General features: G+C 38.6%; 2 protein-coding genes across 4 annotated transcripts; one reads left to right on the forward strand and one right to left on the reverse strand.

Annotated features, from left to right (window-relative positions):
- The first annotated feature begins 19 nt into the window (after nucleotides 1–19).
- Nucleotides 20–11,639, forward strand: man2b2 (mannosidase, alpha, class 2B, member 2). The gene is made up of 19 exons (XM_084110043.1): nucleotides 20–245; nucleotides 328–474; nucleotides 1,942–2,047; nucleotides 2,246–2,418; nucleotides 3,311–3,426; nucleotides 4,062–4,239; nucleotides 4,342–4,540; nucleotides 4,630–4,820; nucleotides 5,983–6,172; nucleotides 6,379–6,515; nucleotides 6,699–6,976; nucleotides 7,067–7,258; nucleotides 8,212–8,455; nucleotides 8,551–8,661; nucleotides 8,775–8,967; nucleotides 10,380–10,526; nucleotides 10,674–10,780; nucleotides 10,863–10,983; nucleotides 11,083–11,639. The coding sequence occupies exons 1-19, from the start codon at nucleotides 114–116 to the stop codon at nucleotides 11,172–11,174; spliced, it is 3,054 nt and encodes a 1,017-aa protein (XP_083966169.1). The 5' UTR covers nucleotides 20–113; the 3' UTR covers nucleotides 11,175–11,639.
- A 495-nt stretch (nucleotides 11,640–12,134) lies between these two features.
- LOC311080074 (uncharacterized protein) lies at nucleotides 12,135–17,805 on the reverse strand. Of its 3 annotated transcripts, none has more exons than XM_084109836.1 (7): nucleotides 17,669–17,805; nucleotides 17,430–17,572; nucleotides 17,187–17,333; nucleotides 13,742–13,795; nucleotides 13,408–13,563; nucleotides 12,794–12,916; nucleotides 12,135–12,688 (listed from the first exon to the last, which is right to left on the reverse strand). In XM_084109836.1, the coding sequence occupies exons 1-7, from the start codon at nucleotides 17,673–17,675 to the stop codon at nucleotides 12,650–12,652; spliced, it is 669 nt and encodes a 222-aa protein (XP_083965962.1). In that variant the 5' UTR covers nucleotides 17,676–17,805; the 3' UTR covers nucleotides 12,135–12,649. The 3 variants fall into 3 exon arrangements, with proteins under 3 accessions (XP_083965962.1, XP_083965964.1, XP_083965963.1); XM_084109837.1 differs by having other exon boundaries at nucleotides 12,284–12,688; nucleotides 12,794–12,913; XM_084109838.1 differs by lacking the exon at nucleotides 17,187–17,333.
- Between the last annotated feature and the right edge of the window lie 2,590 nt (nucleotides 17,806–20,395).

The raw sequence follows: 20,395 nt of genomic DNA on the forward strand, positions 1-20,395 counted from the left end.
CGAGCACAGCGAATGAAATAGGAAGTAAAAGTGCGCATGCGCACGTGCTCACATGCAGTCATGAGACTCTCTGAAAACACAGGTTATGATGTTCCGATAATCCTGTAGTGGCGATGATGATGTTTTTATCTTTACTTCTCGGTTTACTGCTCATGACAGTCTCTGAAAACGATGCGGTTGAGAAGATTCAAGCTTTCGTCGTTCCTCACAGTCACATGGATGTTGGCTGGGTGTACACGGTCCAGGTAAAACGCAGATTTCGATTTTAAATGACTTGTGTGTTTCCGTAAGTGGAGCTGTCAGTGTTGTCAAACTTTTCTGTCGTAGGAGAGCATGCACGCGTATGCCGGCAATGTGTATAGCAGTGTAGTGGAAGAGCTGTCAAGAGGCAAAAGCCGCAAATTCATCGCAGTTGAACAGGAGTTTTTCCGACTCTGGTGGGTGAATGTGGCATCAGACTGGCACAAGAAACAGGTAAGGACTGATTGATGTCTTATTGGGTGTTTTAGTTTTTATTATTATTACATAATATGGGTAAATCAGTTTACCTTAAAACTCAAGGAAGAAGTTTTCAAACTTGGGGCCACAAGGGAGCAATAGGGGTGTCCGTGGAAAAGAGACAAACTTTGGAAATAAATGTAAGAATATATAACTTAAATAGTAGAAATAAAATTAAAATAAATAAATGAATTGAGTAAAATAAATAAAAAACTATTTAAATAATAATTCAGGGGCCGTTTACAAGACACTGTTTTCAACTAAAAACAGACTTGTAACTTTTCATGTGTTTTGGCCTTTCATTTACACCACAACTGCGCTTTGGGGACCTGAAAATGCAAACCTTTGAAAATGGGTTTTAAAGTGCACGGTTTTGAAAACGATACAGTTATTGCCTTTGTGTAAACTACAAAAAAAAGCGAATTTGTGAAAACGGTGACGTCAGAGCCCGTCTACGGAGAGCCTGGCCACTCCCTATTAAGTCCTATTGTACCGAATTTTGGTTGTAGTTCCACCACAGTTCCACTGGGGGCGATCGCCCATGAGTGCAAAATGAATGGGAGTCTATGGAGCTAGGCGGCTAAATTTGTCTCTTTCACCCGATTGCCGTTGAGAAATCTCAGATTCGATTGTAGGTTTTGCAAGTTCAACATGGGTTATAGGTCGAAAGTTGAATGAACGAGTACTTATGTCCTTTCGATTTCTTACAGGTTGAGTTGTTGTTGCCCATAACACGCTAGCATTCTGCTAATGAACGCTGATTGGTCAGTGAAGGACTGATTATGACCAGAGATACCGCTTGATGGCATCGTGGCATCCGAAGCGGGACCAGAAACAAACAAAACAAAAACTCTTCTAGCACGTCTATTTACCTGTGTCAGCTGTGTTGTCAATGCCTCGAGAGAAAAGAAAGTGCAGAGCGCGAAAGCACCAAAGTGACTGAAGGACTGCCGTAAAGCAGTATCTCTGGTCGGACGCTGTGTATGACGTCATTGACATTTTAAAAGACTTTTTAAAGCAAATAAGTGACTCTAAAAAATCTAACACCCAGCAATGTGTAATTTCTTTGCATCTCCTTTTGAATACAGCATTCAAATTACTAGACAAAAAATTATATCCTGAGTAAAGTGGATTTTGAGGGGTATAGCGCCATAGACCTCCATTCATTCTGCACTCGTCCTGTGAGCGCCCTCATATGGAACCAGAGTGGAACTGCAACCAGTTCAGAAGCCGGAAGTTTACTGAGAGTGGAAGTTCTCCCCTTATTAGACATTCTCTGGTGATGTTTTTCTTTACAACGTGACATCGCCAACTACTGGCCTGACATGAATAATACAGCGTTTTTAGTCGTTTTCACAGATCCGTGTGAATGGGGATCATTTTGACAACACATCTAAAAGATTGAAAACCCCTGGTTTAAGGTGACTTGTTTTTACTTGTCAGGTGAGACAGCTGCTGCTCGAGGGTCGTCTGGAGTTCATAATCGGTGGTCAGGTGATGCATGATGAAGCAGTGACAGATGTAGATGATGCCATTCTTCAACTCACAGGTGTGTGACTGTGAACCCAACACTTACAAATGAAACTGTAGAGCATGTGATTTTGCCATGGTAAAGTGATGCTGACAGATGGCCTTACCATTAAATGATTACCATATTTATGTAACATCATGGCATTTACACAGTACTATGGTATTAGTGTTGCATATAGTTATAGCTCTTCTTACCCCATCTCTGTCTGGCTTGTAGAGGGTCATGGTTTCTTGTATGAGACTTTTGGCATTCGGCCACGTTTTGCGTGGCATGTTGATCCGTTTGGTGCGTCGGCCACCACCCCCATCCTCTTTGCCCTCGCCGGGTTTGACGCTCACCTCATCTCTCGCATCGACTACGACCTTAAAGATGACATGCAGAAAAAAAAGGTTGTACTTTTGCGTCAGTGGTTTGTACTTTATTTAATGTGGGAAATATGTTTTATACACCAATGAGCCAAAACATTATGACCACCTTCTTAATATGCTGATGGTCCACCGCTTGCTGCCAAAACAGCGCTGACCCACCGAGGCATGAAGTCTACGAAACCCCTGAAGGTGTCCTGTGGTGTCTGACACCAAGACATTAGCAGCTGATCCTTCAAGTCCTGTAGGTTGCAAGAGGATCAAACTTGTTGGTCCAGCACATCTCACAGATGCTCAGTTGGATTGAGATCTGGAGAGTTTGGAGGCCGAGCAACACCTTGAACTCTTCATCATGTTCCTCAAACCATTCCTGAACAATGTGTGCCGTGTGTCAGGTGCTTTACCCTTCTGAAAGAGCCACTTCCACCAGGGAACACCAGTGTCATGAGGGGATGTACCTGGTCTGCAACAATGTTTAGGTAGGCAGCATATGTCTAATTTGCGTCCACATGAACGGCCGGACCCAGGGTTTCCCAAATCATCACACTCCCTCCAGCGGCTTGTCATCGTCCCACAGTGATCCTGGTGCCGTCACAAGCCTTGCCGTTTCAGAGATACTCTTGCCGTATCAATTTGGCCCCTGTCAGAGTTGCTCAGATCTTTATTCCTGCCCATTTCTCCTGCATCCAACACTTTGATTATGAGAACTGATTGTTTGCTTTCCATCTAATCTACCCAGACCTTAATATGTGGCCTTGTTAGGAGATGATCAACAATATGCGCTTCACCTGTGACTGCTCATAATGTTTTGGCTCATCACTGTACATGAGTGCAACGCTGCATATTTAGTTTTCAGAGTGCCTCTTAAATTATGATACATTTGTACATGTGATAATAATGCAACTGTTATTTGTAGAATTTGCAGTTTGTGTGGAGAGGTTCTCCCTCCTTAAAGGAAAAACAAGAGATATTCACACACACCATGGACCAGTTCAGCTACTGCACACCATCATACCTCCCCTTCTCTAACAGGTAACGTCCAGTAACATTTTTCATTTTTATTTTGTAACACCTCTTTTGTGATTTCTCCATTTTTCCTGCCGTTTGGGGTGAGTAACTTTTTTTTTAAAGAAATGTAACAAGGATGCATTAAATAGTGACCATAAAGACATTTATAATGTTACAAAAGATTTATATTTCAAAATAAATGCTGTTCTTACTATTCATTAAATAATCCTGAAAGAAATGTGTCACGGTTTCCACAAAAATATTAAGCATCACAACTGTTTTCAACATTGATAATAATAATAAATGTTTCTTGAGCAGCAAATCAGCATATTAGAATGATTTCTGAAGGATCATGTGACGCTGAAGACTGGAGTAATGATGCTGAAAATTCAGCTTTACCATCACAGGAATAAATTGCTTTTTAAAACTCAAATAGAAAACCGTTATTTTAAATTGTAATAATATTTCACAATATTACTGTTTTTTTTTTTATAAAAAAAACTTATTTACAGCCTTGGTGAGCATAAGAGACTTCTTTCAAAAACCTTACCAACCCCAAAATATTGCATGATAGTATATAAAAGTGTATGTGTTAAACAAAAAGCATTAAAAAAAAAATGTTTGAAGGTGCTTTAAAAATTGATGGTGGTTGATTCCAGGTCTGGGTTTTACTGGAATGGTGTTGCCTTGTTTCCGAACCCTCCTAAGGATGGCATATACCCTAACATGAGTCTGCCAGTGACCAAGGAAACTGTAGAGCTGTATGCACAGACCATGGTGGACAACATCAGAATGAGGGCCCAGTGGTTCAGAACCAGCCATGTTCTCTGGCCTTGGGTCAGTTTAGCTCCATCATCCTGCAATGCTAACTTGCGCATTGTTTCTTTTATATATTCACTCATTAGGATTACAGTTTAAAAGGATATGTTGTATTTACAGGGTTGTGACAAGCAGTTCTACAATGCATCAGTGCAATTCACAAACATGGATTTTTTAATGAACTACATTAATGCACACAGTGACAAGTATGGAGTTGCAGTTCAGTACGCCACGCTAAAGGACTATTTTCAGACGGTGCACCAAACAAATCTTTCCTGGGATGTGAGGGAAAACCAAGACTTCCTCCCTTACTCAACAGGTTTTCTCAACAGCTACTTCTATAATTGTGATTACTGCATTTCTGAATGACAAAATGGTCCTGAATGGTCTTTTATCCTGGTTTCCTAGAACCGTTTCAGGCCTGGACTGGGTTCTATGGTTCCCGAAATATTCTGAAAGGAGTAGCCAGACGAGCGAGTGCCCTCCTGTATGCAGCAGAGTCTCTCTTTACTAGATACCGCATCAGATACCCAGAAGGCCCGGTTCAGAGAGAGTGGGCTCTAGACAAACTCAAGGCCCTGCGATGGGCTGTCTCTGAGGTGCCTGGTTTTAAACTTATCTTGTTGTGCCACAATCATTTCCATGTGGGCAACTTTAGGTAGATTGGCATTCGCAAATTACTTCTAATAAGTTGCAATGACTTTTTATAATAAATGTATTTCATTAAAGATGCCGTAAGCGATTTCTGAGAAACACTGTTGATATTTGCAATCAGCCCAAACAAACACACCCCTCCCTTCATTGCTCTGAAATTCATGAACACTCAATGCAAGAGTGAATGTCTCTTTATCATACACTGTACACCCGAAAAAATGTTGGGGTAGGGTGCTCGGTTTGTTTTGGTGATTTCAAATATCAACACTGACCAAAAGTGTTTTTCACAAACTACTGATCCCACCTTTAATTTAAGTCTACCCTACTCAAACCAATTCATTATTTTGAGCATAATAGGATTTAGTGTGGCTGAAGTGAAGCAAAATAATGCTTGGCGAAAAATAAAGTAAAGATGATGAATGAACGACAAGAAAGAACAAAAACAGTACACAAGAGTAAATACAAGCAAGAGTTGGTTGTTAGTTGCCAACAGCTCTAGACAACAGCATATCTTAGTTCTGTTAAAAAGAGCAAAACCAATGTTACTCACGTATGAAGCAAAAAGAACGTAACCTAGCGTCTGTTTTCAGGTCTTCCCGCTTCGGTCTCTCCAGCACTGGAAAGCTTTTCTAATATTAACGCGGGTCCTAAACCTCTTGACTGATCATAGCCCTTTTTCCCCAGCTTTTCTCTTTTGTAATGTCTCTCAGCCATCTCTCTTTCTACAGTCTTTCTTCAAATCTCCCTCTTGCTCACTCTCTGTCCTCCCCCATCATGAGTGGACACGCACCCTAATGCTGATTGGCTCACTTTCCTCCAACATGAGTGGACACGCCCCCTACTGCTGATTGGCTCACTCTCCTCCCCCAACATGAGTGGACACGCCCCCTACTGCTGATTGGCTACAAGTGTGTTGTGCTGCTTGGTCCAATCCACTTTTAACAGCGCTTCTCAGAAATCGCTTACTGCACCTTTAATATTTACCTAGTACTAAATTCCTTTCTCTCATGAAGTAGGCCCAAATCAAACATTATCCCTCTATGATATTAATGGTTTGCATATGACAAGACATGATTTGACTAGCCATTATCTGGTCTGACATGCCAGGTTCAGCATCATGATGGCATCACAGGGACAGAATCCCCCAAAGTGGCTGATATGTATATGGAGCATCTCATGCAAGGCATGATGGGAGCTGAGGAACTCTTGGCAGCCATTTTCTTGCTTCCACAGACCATCAAACTTTCCAATGCCATCCATCACCCACCCCAAACCAGACCCTCCACAGAGAAGACTGGTATATTTCTATATTTAGATTTGAATCTTTTCTTTTCTGCACTTGGATATTCTCTGCCCAAAGACATCTTTATCTTTGCCTGTTAATTGTAATGGATTTATATTTTAATAAATTTGCCAGCACTAGTATCAATATTAATAATATTAAAATATTGGTTGATCATGGGTCTAATAATCCAAATTTTTTCTTTTTTTTTGTGGTTTCAGACTCAGAAAATGTTCTTGAACAGCATATCATCGTGTACAACCCTCTAGCCTGGAACATTTCAACATATATTAATATTTCTGTGCCATATGCAATGGCAGTTGTGCTTGACGATTATGGAAAGGCAGCACCGGCTCAGGTACCAAAACATAATCTGTGCATATTCCGTTCTCAATGTGTATACACTGATCATTTAGTTTAGTAGTTTTTCTTTTTAATATTCAGATTTCATATTCTTTCTCTTTATCCCAATCATTGCTTCTATCATGACATGTAGTCATCTGTTGTTTCAACTGATAACAAACTCAATAATTCACTGCAGATCCAGCAATCGATGGAGTCTTCCACCGACTACGATCTGTTCTTCGTTGTTGAGCTGGGTGGACTGCAGTACAGAAAGTACATTGTGCAGTTCCCACAATCCCACTGTGACGCTGGGTCTCCGTGTGGGGCGACTCATGTGGCCAGAGTAGTGAAATTTAAGAAGAAGAATGTGAGCCAGTGGAAGAAGACGGGAAGGAAGTTGTTACCAGTGCTGAATGAGTGCTACAAACTGATGTTTGACCAAGAGACAAACCTTCTGCACAGCATCACAGACCGGCAAGTGTGTTTCATGTGTCTAAATCACCACAGTTTTGTTCAATGGAACATTTAAAAATGTCATTTCGGACCTTGCCTATCCAATTACAGGTGCAAAAAGATGAGAGTTCGAGTACAGCAGGACTTCTGGGAGTATGAGGCCAACGGGGACATTCACTCTGGGCCGATCTCAGACAACTACATCTTCACTGCCAACGGCTCTGCTGTTCCTGCATACAAATCTGTGGCCATGGAGATTGTGCCGGGGAAGATAGTTTCAGAGATACGTCAGTATTTCTACAGGTGAAAGAAAAGATGTTCTTTGAGATCCGTAATCTATTATGTCTGTCTGTTTTTAAGGCTGTTCTCCTTGAAATACAAGTAAACAATTTTTTCCTTTATTTAAAGTAGCGATGTGACATTCAATTTCTAGTCGATACAGTTAGCTAATAAGTATTTTCATGGTGAGGCTGATAACCGAGAAATGGTCGATATTTAAATTCTATACTATTTCGTCTAAATAAATTAAAAGTAAAACACTAAAAACTACAATTAGTTGTTTTAAATGCTACAAAGCGAATTTAGGCATCATAACATTCTAATGTACAGTATGAAAAAAATATATATATTTGTTTTGCTTAAGAATGTATTTGACAGTGTTTTAAAGATTAAGGTAAGGTAATCTAAATGTAAAATTATAGGAAATAATCTTGCACAATTAAAAATCCAAAATAGATAATAAATAAATCCAAAAGATACCAATAAATAGAAAAATCAATAACTTGTGTTATAACAAAATGTAATAACTCAAAAGGATAAGATATTTTCTGGTGATGTATTGCAGACTTAGCCAATCATTCTTTTTTGATAATCCATTACACTCGGATGCACGTCATTCATGCATTTGTCCAGTTGTCGATAGACTCAAGTGTGTGGAGTATGTCAGAAACTGAACTGAATCTGTAAGCTGTATTGGGTGTAGACAGCGTCAGTGATTATAATGGGTTCTACTTGCTTTTGACATGGCGTGACACTCACATCCAGTGAAGGCAAATGTCCGGCATTAAGAGACTGACACCAGTGCGTGGGGCTTATGGTGCGATGGTGCATATGTTCATAACTCTTATATGCCAAAAGATCCAGGCAAATTCAATTTCTCATGACATGACCCCTTTAAACACCTCTCACATTTTCTCCAGAAACCTAAAAATCTAGTAGTAGTTCTCAGAGCTAAAGTGTGGCTGTTCTCTCTGCAGGGAGGAGGAAGACAAGAACCACACTTACTCGGTGGTCACCAGAGTGCCGGTAGGGTTTCAGGGTCGGCTGGCGTGCTTCAGACTGGAGCAGAGCTATAAAGTGGGACCCCTAGAGGTGAACCGAGAGACTGTGTTCAGAACCCGCACGAGTCTGCAGAACAACAGAACACTGTTTACTGACAACAATGGCTACCAGATGATGAAAAGGACATTCAAGAGCTTCGTCAACAACACAGTCTCCCGTGTAAGGATGCTTGACCGTTAAGATTCATAAATTATACTGCACTTTTGATGCACATCTTTTTTACACGTACATCTGTTGTGTGTTTACGTGCACAGAACTACTACCCAATGGTACGAGCGGCTTACATAGAAGATGATTCCAGCAGACTTGTGTTCCTCAGTGAAAGAGCTCATGGAGTGGCCAGTCTGAGTCAGGGTCAACTAGAAGTGAGGGCTTCGCACATACTTGGCACGGTTGTGTCAGTCTCTTAGGCCTTTCCCAGCAATTTACTATCTAAAAGTACCATTTGTATTCTGTGCATTCTTTGTCTGTGTATCAGGTGATGCTTCATAGACGGCTTTGGAACAACCAGGAGTGGAATCTGGGTTATAACCTGACTCTCAATGACTCCTCTGTTGTGCAGCCCGTTCTTTGGATGATGCTGGGATCCCCTGCTGCAGTATCATCCATCTACCAACAGGAGGCACTAGAGCTGCAGCACAGACCAGTGGTTATGCCTATTGACCAACCGCGTGAGTTTGCAGACATGCAGGCATTTCTAGGTTTTTAATCTCAGCCCCTGCATCTGTTAAAAAAAAATCCCTCAAAGTTCGAGTTATAATCCTTGCAAGAGCACAATTATAAACAGAACAAGGCCATGAAAGCGGACTAGTGAGTAGATGAGTTTACCTGTTCGGCTGATGACGTTTAATGTCCCCAACAACCTCTGTAGTCCCATTTAGCCAATGGTTAGCATTAGCTTGCGTCATATAAATGACATTTATATGGTATAATAAAACATGAAACTACCTTGAGCTTGTGTTCACCAGACGTTATTTCAAGCATTTAGCCAAAAAAACCTTGACTTCAGGACGATGGAACCGGAAGAGCAAAAATGCAAACTCATTTCCAGGATTTGGCCTACAAAAATATGTCATCCCTGCACCACTCTATAGTGTGCCCTCCAATTTCCTTTCATCCAAACACTGTCCATTCCAGTGAAATCACAAAATTACATGCATTCAAATACTCACTATTACTAATGTACAACTACTAACAAACTATGGAATAAAAATAGAAAAGTTAATTGTGACTTTTTACCTCACAATTGACCATATGCACGAAAGGCTCTTTAAGAACTTGCAAGATCTAAACTTGCAGCTTGAACAGCTTTAATAGCGTAATACTTAGTTTATAATCAGAATATAGTCACTTAAATAGTCAGGCCTAGCATTAATTTATTACTTTTTCTCGTAATTGCGAGTTCATAATCTTGCAATTCAGACTTTGTAATTCACAACGCTAAACCATAAAACTTAAAATAAAAAAATTATTTTAGCTAGTTGCCAAGCCAACATTTCTTGTTTACATTTAGTTTTACTCAATGTACTAAAATAACTAAAACAAAAAAATTAACTATATAGGCATATTTCAAAATGGCAAGAAAATTACTAAATCCTTAACTAAAATTAAACTGAAAACAAAAAGTATAAAAATAAAAATTCAAAATATTGATAAAAACTGTAATAGTATCTCAATGATACTACAATAACACTGCTCTCTACATTGATTTTATCATGTACACAGACTCTGCAACTCAATGTGTAGAATTGTACTTAATGCACCTACTGTTTTTTATTTTTTTATCTATGGCTGTACATTTTAGTGTTTTACCTTCATGCAGTAATTAATATTTAATTAGATTTTTATCATTACCTCCCTTTTGTCTGAATTATTTTTCTTTATTATTTTTTCTGTCCCCACCCTGTATGTTTCATAAAAAATATAAAGAATCATAAATGTAAAAAAAAGTTGTCAGTTGAGCAACATTTTCAACTTTAACTTAACCTAAATAACAAAACATTTTCCATATAATTTTTGTGTGTTTCGTACATTTTGGTAAACAAACCGAGACAAAGGAGTGTAAAATATTCCCCTTGCACAGAAAAGCCACTGAATCGGAGAGAGAGATGTAGCGGTCCGTCCGTTCAGCCGGTTGTTCTGCCCCAGAACCTCCACATGCAGACCCTCAGCGTCCCTGGCTGGAACTACAGTCCTGATCACACCCAGCACCTCCACAATCTCAGCGCAGGTGATATACAGTAGAGTACAGTTCACAATGCACAGTTTAACTGCCAGCATGTCTCATAACAGTTATCTGAATGTTTCTGCGCTGTGTGGAGGGATTTTCTACTTCAAACCAGAAGCTATGTTCAAAATGTATATGTTGTTTTCCTAGGTGGAGAGAGAAAGATAGACTTTGACCGGATTCTTTTGAGGATCACACACCTGTATGAAGTAGGAGAAGACCCAGTCCTGTCACAACCCATCACTATTAACCTGAAGGTACATTTTTGGCATTTGCATTGATGGATTAATGTTTTACTTCTCAAGCAGTGCCATTAACAGTAAATTCATTTGGTAATAGGAAGTTATGCGGGGCATAGGGGAGGTAACTGATGTGCAGGAGCGTTCACTTACTGGAACATGGGATATATCAGACCTCCAGAGGTGGAGCTGGAAAACCAATGAAAGAGTACGAAAAGATGGTGAGTTTTCACCCTTGATGGATACCTACAGTGCTTGAATCAGATTGAATAGATGTCAGTACTAATTGTCATTGTTATATTTTTCCCCTCTTTTTACAGAGGAAACCGATTTTTTCAGTGGCGTAACCCAGGACTTCAATGTGACCATTCACCCGAAGGAGATCAGAACCTTTTTCATTCACTTTAAATAGACTGATTTGCAGAAGCTGACGATTATCTTCTGTGAAGATTGTTTATTAAGATTATTTCTAAAGTGTCAGTAATGATTTTAAGATGTGCACAATATGAATCATTGAAACTTCTTAGTTTTTTCTTGGGATAAATATGATAAGATATTGTTAATTATCTTGCACAGTGGATTTTTGCCAACTGTTTGTCCTCTGCTTATTTAAAAAGAACAAATACAGGCTCTACTTCAGGTCAGTGGGTAAATGTAAACTTTCTTAGTTCAAGTTCAGGGCAAAAACTTCATCATCATTAGTTATGTTTCCATCCAAAGTTGTGATTTTAACTTGTGCGCAAAATTGAAAAATCAAATAAACATATGTGAATAAAGCAACGTTTGCGTTTCCATCCCATGTGTTCAAGAGGACAAAATCGTCACTTCCTTGGAAATTGATGCAAAATATCTGTAATAAAAATGGAAGTTGCTGCAATTGGGGAAGAAACTGTGGCTCTTTTTTCTTACATCATAAATGACTTGAGTCTCAGAGCGCACAGATTAAACACAATAAACGCTGTCATGGTCATCTTGTGTTCGGATGCCGGTGTTTGTGAACAATCATGTGAGACGCTTCAGGGAGGGAATTAAACCAAATCATTCTGATGACAGACTTTAGCTCAGGCGTTTCAGAATGATCAAACCAACATTTGAGATGCTGCGATGAAACTCATCCACTGGTTACATGATAGAACTAGGATAGAAACAAATTTACCAAATAAATCCCTCAATGCACTGCAAAAAACTCACGTGAATTTGCCCCAACAGTGGATGTGATATTACCACATAACTGGACATATCACATCCACTGTTGGGGCAAAGTCACGTGAGTTTTTTGCAGTGCATTGAGGGATTTATTTGGTAAATTTGTTTCTATCATAGTTTATGCACGTCTTCTTATCGGACGAAAAAAATATTATCCGACTCAATTGAGCGCATACATTTTTATGCGCATCTTGCCGTTTCCATCCAGCGTTGTTTTTTTCATGCCATATCATACATTAATATAATTATTGTCATGCATGTATGCTAGAAGAATGCTGTCTATACAGAAAATCATTCATTATACCTGTAATTTTTAAAATTGTTACATTTTAATAACCTCTTATTTGAGTATTAACACTGTCCATATAGCGACTGATTCTTACAGTATATGTTCTGTAAAAGGCCATTCTTACACCGTTTTACATTTTGCATTGTAAAGATATTAATTCATATTGATTAATTCATACTGGTTATTATACAATTTTGTGTTCAGAAATAAGTGCACATTATTTAAAAAAATACTAACTTGGGTTGATGTTTTCATGCTCTGAAAATAAATGTATAGAAATAGTGATATTATGTTTGAATATAGTATAATGTATTGGTGTGTCTAATAATGTGCCAGTTTTATTAGTATTATTAGATAAAATTATGTCTTTTTAGGTGCACAAACTCTCACTTTCACTGTGGAGCTGTGGGTGGCATCATGGCGATGACGGGCTGAAAAAGACAGAAACGGTTTACAATCGAGAACTCTGCATCATATTTCACATCATTCGTTCTGGTCGCCAGCATGGAAAGGTTTATGAAATGAGCATCGCTTACCACATGAGATCTGGCAGTGCAGCAGGGAATCACCTTGCAACAGTACGCGGCGAGAGTGAGAGAGAGAGCGATCTGAGTCGCCTCCATGAGTTGATCCATTGAACTCAGATGATCGAATCCCTGCTGTGTGAGTAAGGAGGGTAAACGATATATAAATCATTTAATGGCAAATATTTCATAATCATGTAATAGCTGTTTTGCCAATCCCCGAGCCCTAGAGCTTCTGTTTACCAACCCTGATGTGTGAGTTGATGAATGTTTATATGTGAATTAAATCTGTTCATCATATAAAGTGATTGAGCCTCTTCAGAAAATTTGGACTAAACCGCTCAATTCATATGGATTAGTTTTACGATCTCTTTATGAACCTTTTGAAGCGTCAAAGTGGTAGTTGCGTAGCTGTCAATGGAGGGACAGAAAACTCAGATTTCATCAAAAAGATCTTCATTTGTGTTTCGAAAATTAACGACATGAGGGATTTCTACATTTAGAAACCGTTTCAGTTAAGTTTTTGCTTTCCCACATCCAGTATGGAGAGCATTATTTTCAAAGGAGAACAACATTCAGTGACAAGAATAGCATTGACATTTTCTCTGTAAAACAGTTTAGCTTACCCCTAAAAGTGTACATGTGCTGTTTTCAGGAATCGTCTCGTTATAATGGTAGTAAAGCCAGCAAACACCAGGGTATATTTGTCGAGTAGCCGTGAAGAAGAGACAGAAAGTAAATGTCACACATGTGACCACCTGCATTCCCAAACATGCCTTGAGCTGTTAAGAAATAAATTGACACACATAAGCTCAGAAATGCTAATTTCCTGACACATTCTGAATGGGTACTCAAAATTTCAGTGGGCTCATTCTACCTATAGAGCATAACTAGCATGATGACACTTTTTTAATATGAAATTTCCTTTTTTTTGGTTGCTATGTGTCCAGATACTCTTACTGTCGGTAGGTGGAGTTTCTGCGCTGCTATCGCCACACTGCCAGCAACAATGCCCTGTTTAAGGAAAACATAGTGTTACACCAGGGATGAGCAACTTCTGTCCTGAAGGGTCACTGTCCTGCAGAGTTTAGCTCCGCCTCCAACCCTAATCAAACACCTGAACAAGCTAATCAATGGCTGCATCTGAAATCGCATAATTCATAGTAGGCGAAAAACAGTATGTGACAAAACACTCATGTCCGAATACACAGTAGCCTACTCATAAAGAGTAGAGAAAAAGTATGGAAGCAGAATAGTCTCAATTATAATTCACGCAAAAAACATGATTCACACATGCGTAGACAATTTCACATGCATGAAACCTAATTCACGTATATACACACACAAAAAATTTGCGTGCGTGAAAAAAATATATATTCACAAAAAGCATTTCACATGCGCAAAATAAAAGTATATATTCATAAAAAGATTTCACAAATGCAAAACACAATTCGTAGATATACAACTGTGCACAATAACTTTTGAATGTTTGAAATGTACGAGTTTATCCTTGAATGCGAATGTACAAATCGTCATTCACGTGTGAATCGCCTTTGATTTGTGTGTGTGTTTTTGAGACTTTCCTGGCAGCGAACTCCCGTTTAACTAACGTTAAAAAAAGATTTACAAACACAGCGACAAATGTATTGCATCATGGTTAGTTAACTAATGTTAACTAATTAACCTTATTGTAAAGTGTTACCAATATATTCAACATTCATTTCATTATGTTTTGTGCTGTATTGTCATCTCAAGGTTTTTAGTGTCACAGGACAATGTTGTGAAGCATTAATTTTACTTAGCCTAGTAAAATAGGCAAATCTGATTTTATGCTGATCAGACAAAGGTATACATAGAGGCAATTAAGATTATGCAACTAAGATTATTCAGAAAACATTATTCAAATACCATCACTTAATCTCCCACGTCCTCTGTCTGCACCTCTTATACTATAGGTTTTTACTATTTTAAATATCAGACCAAAATCTGATATGTCCTAACAGAGAGGTCTACTGATGACTGGATTGAACACAATTAATTTAACTTTTCACTTGATGTATTGCACTTATATTTATATATATATACTTTAAAAGCAAAGAAGACTCTGACTGGATCTCACAACTCTGGAAGACGTATATTTCTCTGTACTGAATGTTGTGCTTCATACTTAAAGGACAAATCCAGTGAAAAATGAACCTAGGGGTAATTAACACATGGTTACCGAGTCGATCGTTCCCTGCGATGCGTTTTCATGAAAATCGAATGTAAAGAGTTTTATCTTTAAAAACAGATTAGCTCATAACACTAGTATATGGGGCACAGAGTAAGTAAAATTAAATCGCTAGTTAATACCACTAACAAGGCTCAAAATAGCCTCACACTAACACGGTAGCATAATGAGGGTCCTTACATACAAACCGAAGCATTGAGAACTTTGTAAGTGTACAGACAGTTTAATAAGAATATACTTTATAAAGACAGTACATTACGCGTTTACAGACAGGCGTCATCTTGGAAAACGCCGTGCTAAGTGAGCTGGTCGATAGGAATTACGCATAGTGAAATCTAACGTAGCACGGCGTTCGTGACTCGACTAGTCGAGACTGTTTTCCAAGATGACGCCTGTCTGTAAACGCGTAATGTACTGTCTTTATAAAGTATCTTCTTATTAAACTTTCATATTAATAAAATGTGTACATCAAATGTAATTATGTATTTGAATTTTTTAACTCTGACAAGAACATTTAATAATGCATGCATAGCAGGGCTTTATTCCTAGAGCATGTTCATATAGTTCACAGGAGACAAATGAGTAACAATGCATCACTTTCAACCTCTTGTTGAAACAACTGTCAAAATGGATGACTTGCAACATGACTGTTTTGAAAGAATTACAGTAGGAATGGTAAGATCACAGTACTGGTTGTCTGCAACTTCATACATCATCTGTCTCTGAAATCTGAAACAATAATACTACATAATATATGCATCTTAAAACAAAAGAGATGTCTCCATATGCACTTCATTACATACATTATCATCAGTTGAATGTGTGGTGCACAGGAAATGAAAATCCATCAATACTAAAAATAAATGTTTGTTCACATGTGGACTAAACAGCAGTTCATAAACTATTGCTTCAACTGATCTCGAACTCTTTAATTTCAGTAAACACAGAAATGAACTGATCAACTGCAGTGCACATACCTCTGCTCATCCACGAACCGGTTCTTGGTCGAAAGCTGATGACGTAATATGCCGGTAGGCCCGCCCTCACGTGATACCGATTGGTCGATTGATAAGCTTAAATCTGATTGGCTAAAGAGTACGACTGCTCTGTGTAGGAGGAGTTCGCTGCCAGGAAAGTCTCAAAAACACACACACACAAATCCAAGGCGATTCACACGTGAATGACGATTTGTACATTCGCATTCAAGGATAAACTCGTACATTTCAAACATTCAAAGGTTTTTGTGCACAGTTGTATTTCTACGAATTGTGTTTTGCATTTGTGAAATGTAATTTATGAATATATAATTTTATTTTGCGCATGTGAAATGCTTTTTGTGAATATATATTTTTCTCACGCACGTGAATTTTTTTTGTGTGTACGTGAATTAGGTTTCATGCATGTGAAATTGTCTACGCATGTGTGAATCATGTTTTTTGCGTGAATTATAATTGAGACTATTCTGCCTCCATAAAAAAGTACCCTGATGACACACAGGTGTCAAACTCAGTTCCTGGAGGGCCACAGCCCTACAGAGTTTTGTTCCAACCCTGCTTCAACACACACACACCTGCAGTTTTCAAATAAGCCTGAAGGACTTGATTAGCTGATCAGGTGTGTTTAATTAGGGTTGAAGCTAAACTCTGCAGGGCTGTGGCCCTCCAGGAACTGAGTTTGACACCTGGTGAGATTCTGAAGTGTACATATTATGGACACTTTATCCCATGAGGCCACAGGAGAGGACGCAACTGACCCTGGTGTCACATGATAATGACATTGTGGCGAATGTACTTTGTCTGGATTACATTCATACTAGAGTAGCCTACACACACACTTATAATATAGAACATACCTTTTTTTACAATCGTGAATCGTTCAGTAATTAGGCTATTCAACATAAGTAGCTACACAAGACAGTAGCCTAAGCGATTTCAGACGCAGCCAATGTCTTCATCACTAGAAAGCAGGTTAGAGAGAGTTTTCCAGGGTCACAGCTGCAGGACAGTGACCCTCCAATCTCTGATTTAGCCGTCAAGGCATGAACCAGATATTGGAACAGCTTATTGGTTAAGACCAGCAAACCAACTTAAAATGGCTTATAAGCAGGCTTACTTATTAAATATGCAATAATAATAATAATAATAATAATAATGGCTACAGTTAAAACACACTTACAACGAAGGAAAACGCTAGCATGATGGTGTCTGTCATCCATTCAAAAGACATACTGAACTCATACAGACGTCTGTATTCAAAAGACATTCCTATAAAAAACGTAATTCTGCAACCAATGAAGAAGACAGTCAGCGCGATCTCCGTCACCTGTGGATCATGAGACATATATACAACTCTTCAGTAGTGGACGTGTTTCACAACACATTGTATTCTACTTTGACGCGAACTTTACGTGTAGCCTACCCCTAAAATCTTGGGTTCTGCCTCCAGGTATTTGTATTTTTGACGTGGGTTCTTCTGGAAAGTAACTTCCACTAACGTCCCCGCTTCGCCTGAATCGCTCGCGCTCTGCGCTGCAACATCCGAAACATCTGCCTCGGATTCGCCTGAGGAACAGAGTCAGAAGAAGTCTCGGATCAGTCCAGGTTCGGTTGTTGCAAATAACAATTTATAAAATACACATTATTTATAAGATATCTTACTCGTCATTTTCTTCGGCTGTTCTTTAAGTATGCGTTCAAAACAATAGTTATATTATATTGCGGCCCAAATCCCTGAAAAAGACTCCGTTATGGGGTTTTCGGAATGTTTCCGCCCTTCTCCCATCTGGAGCTTGCGGAGTTCATACAGACTTCTATGGCAGTCCATTTTAACATTTAACCCTTACAATTTAGGCTACCATAGACAGTAGCCTATAGCCTATAAACGCAATTTACCCAGCTAACAAAAATAAATGACTGTTACGTTACGTAATCATGGTGACCAAACTTTCGTCATGTAAACGGAAAAGTGAAATTCCTGGATCATTCTTCTTGAATCAGTTGGTAATTTTTATATTTATTTATTTTTCTATGGGTACATGCAGTAGTTTAACTTAATTTATGTTCTCATTTGCCCAAACTAATTTAAAGGTTATTTCAACAGCTGTGAATGATGAATGCAGACTCAAAATGAATTCAGTTCATTTTGAAAAACACACAAAAAGGAACAATAAAATACACCAAAATTATTAATAAAAACATAGGATATACAGCGAAACATGACTGTAAGCTCAGAATCATTATAAACCATATGCTATGCTAGCAGCGTAACATTTGCTAGAAGACATTTCAGATGATTAAGGAAAGATACCATATAATCAGGTATAAAAATTAACAAAAGTACTAGACTGTGGGTAATGTTACTTAACCAATCTGATGCAGTTGTTTCAGTTTTTTGATATAACTGACAAGAAACATTTTTATAAATCTATTTGTTCGTTGTAAAGTGTAAAGGTCCTTGCATATTGAGTCAGAAATTTTTGCACGTTAAAAAATAAATACAACCTCACGTTTTGTCAATCACGTTTACACACTGCCTCCGAAACTTTTGTTTTTGAGTATTTTGAGAGGTGTTTTGACAATTCACAGCCACCACTGACGAATACGAAAAAACAAATACGAAAGTTTCGGACTCAGTGTGCAAGGACCTTAAAGGAACACGCGCGACTTTTTGGGACCTTAGCTTAAAGGTCCTTGCATATTGAGTCAGAAATTTTTGCACGTTAAAAAATAAATACAACCTCACGTTTTGTCAATCACGTTTACACACTGCCTCCGAAACTTTTGTTTTTGAGTATTTTGAGAGGTGTTTTGACAATTCACAGCCACCACTGACGAATACGAAAAAACAAATACGAAAGTTTCGGACTCAGTGTGCAAGGACCTTAAAGGAACACGCGCGACTTTTTGGGACCTTAGCTTAATCACCGTATCCCCCAGAGTTAGATAAGTCCATACATATCCTTTTAATCTCCGTGCGTGCCGTAACTCTGTCTGACGCACCCACCGCTAGCCTAGCTTAGCACAAAGACTGGAGGTAAATGGCTCCAGCTAGCATACTGCTCCCAATAAGTGACAAAATAATGCCAACATTTTCCTATTTACATGTTCTGATTTGTATAGTCACAGCGTGTACAAATAACAAGGTCACATGAGACACACAGCCATCTTCTAACCGTATATATACTGGGAACTATATTCGCAGAAAGCGAAGCACTGCTACTTCTGCGGAGTGATTTACTCCAACTCTGAGCGAACTCTCTGCTCCTCACCACAGGGGCTTCTCAGGTGCTGCGAGCAAATCACTCCGCCCAAGTAGCAGTGCTTCGTGCAGTGCTTGATAATTGTTCATATTAAACCATATAGATTTTGGGGTGAATTCAGGTAGGGATGGGTGAAGGGAATGATGTGTAAATTGGGAGGTGATCAAGTCAGGTGTGATCGTGTCTCGAATGGGGATGGTAATATAGCAAGAGAGTTCAAATGTTAATTTCCTTTGTTTTCTCAGAAAGTATAGCCCGAAGTCTTACAGTAACGATTTTAAGATGTGCACAATATGAATAATTAAAACTTCTTTGTTTTTTCTTGGGATAAATATGATAAGATAGTGTTGCCACTATCTTGTGTTGCCCAACTGTTTGTCCTCTGCTTATTTAAAAAGAACAAATACAGGCTCTACTTCAGGTCAGTGGGTAAATGTAAACTTTCTTAGTTCAAGTTCAGTGCAAAAACTTCATCATCATTAGCTATGTTTCCATCCAAAGTTGTGATTTTACCCTGTGCGCAAAATTGAAAAATCAAATAAACATGTGAATAAATGTTCAAGAGGACAAAATCGTCACTTTCTTGGAAATTGACGCAAAATATCTGTAATAAAAATGGAAGTTGCTTGCAATGGGGAAGAAACTGTGGCTCTTTTTTCTTACATCATAAATGACTTGAGTCTCAGAGCGCACGGATTAAACACAATAAACGCTGTCATGGTCATCTTGTGTTCGGATGCCGGTGTTTGTGAACAATCATGTGAGACGCTTCAGGGAGGGAATTAAACCAAATCATTCTGATGACAGACTTTAGCTTTAGCGTTTCAGAATGATCAAACCAACATTTGAAATGCTGCGATGAAACTGATCCACTGGTTAGTCCAGTTATGTGGTTATATCACATCCACTGTTGGGGCAAAGTCATGTGAGTTTTTTGCAGTGCATTGAGGGATTATGTACATTTGTTTCTATCATAGTTTATGCACGTTTTCTTATCGGACAAATTTTTTTTATCTGACTCAATTGAGCGCATAAGTTTTTATGATTCCATTTCTATCCAGCGTTTTTTTTTTAATGCAATATCCCAAAATTCACATAAAAATGGGTGGAAACATAGCTATTACAT

The sequence above is a fragment of the Abramis brama genome (assembly GCF_963993115.1).
Source record: "Abramis brama genome assembly, chromosome: 3".
Taxonomy (NCBI): domain Eukaryota; kingdom Metazoa; phylum Chordata; class Actinopteri; order Cypriniformes; family Leuciscidae; genus Abramis; species Abramis brama.

What these genes read in the sequence shown, in the direction of transcription:
- man2b2 (XM_084110043.1), top strand. Translation starts at nt 114, where the DNA reads ATGATGATGTTTTTATCTTTACTTCTCGGTTTACTGCTCATGACAGTC. An exon ending in ACCCTCCACAGAGAAGACTG is followed by an intron (nt 6,173 to 6,378) that starts GTATATTTCTAT and finishes TTGTGGTTTCAG; the next exon opens with ACTCAGAAAATGTTCTTGAA. An exon ending in TGAGTCAGGGTCAACTAGAA is followed by an intron (nt 8,662 to 8,774) that starts GTGAGGGCTTCG and finishes TCTGTGTATCAG; the next exon opens with GTGATGCTTCATAGACGGCT.
- LOC311080074 (XM_084109836.1), bottom strand. An exon ending in CAGAACCCAAGATTTTAGGG is followed by an intron (nt 17,334 to 17,429) that starts GTAGGCTACACG and finishes CATGATCCACAG; the next exon opens with GTGACGGAGATCGCGCTGAC. An exon ending in TGCTAGCGTTTTCCTTCGTT is followed by an intron (nt 13,796 to 17,186) that starts GTAAGTGTGTTT and finishes TTCCTTAAACAG; the next exon opens with GGCATTGTTGCTGGCAGTGT.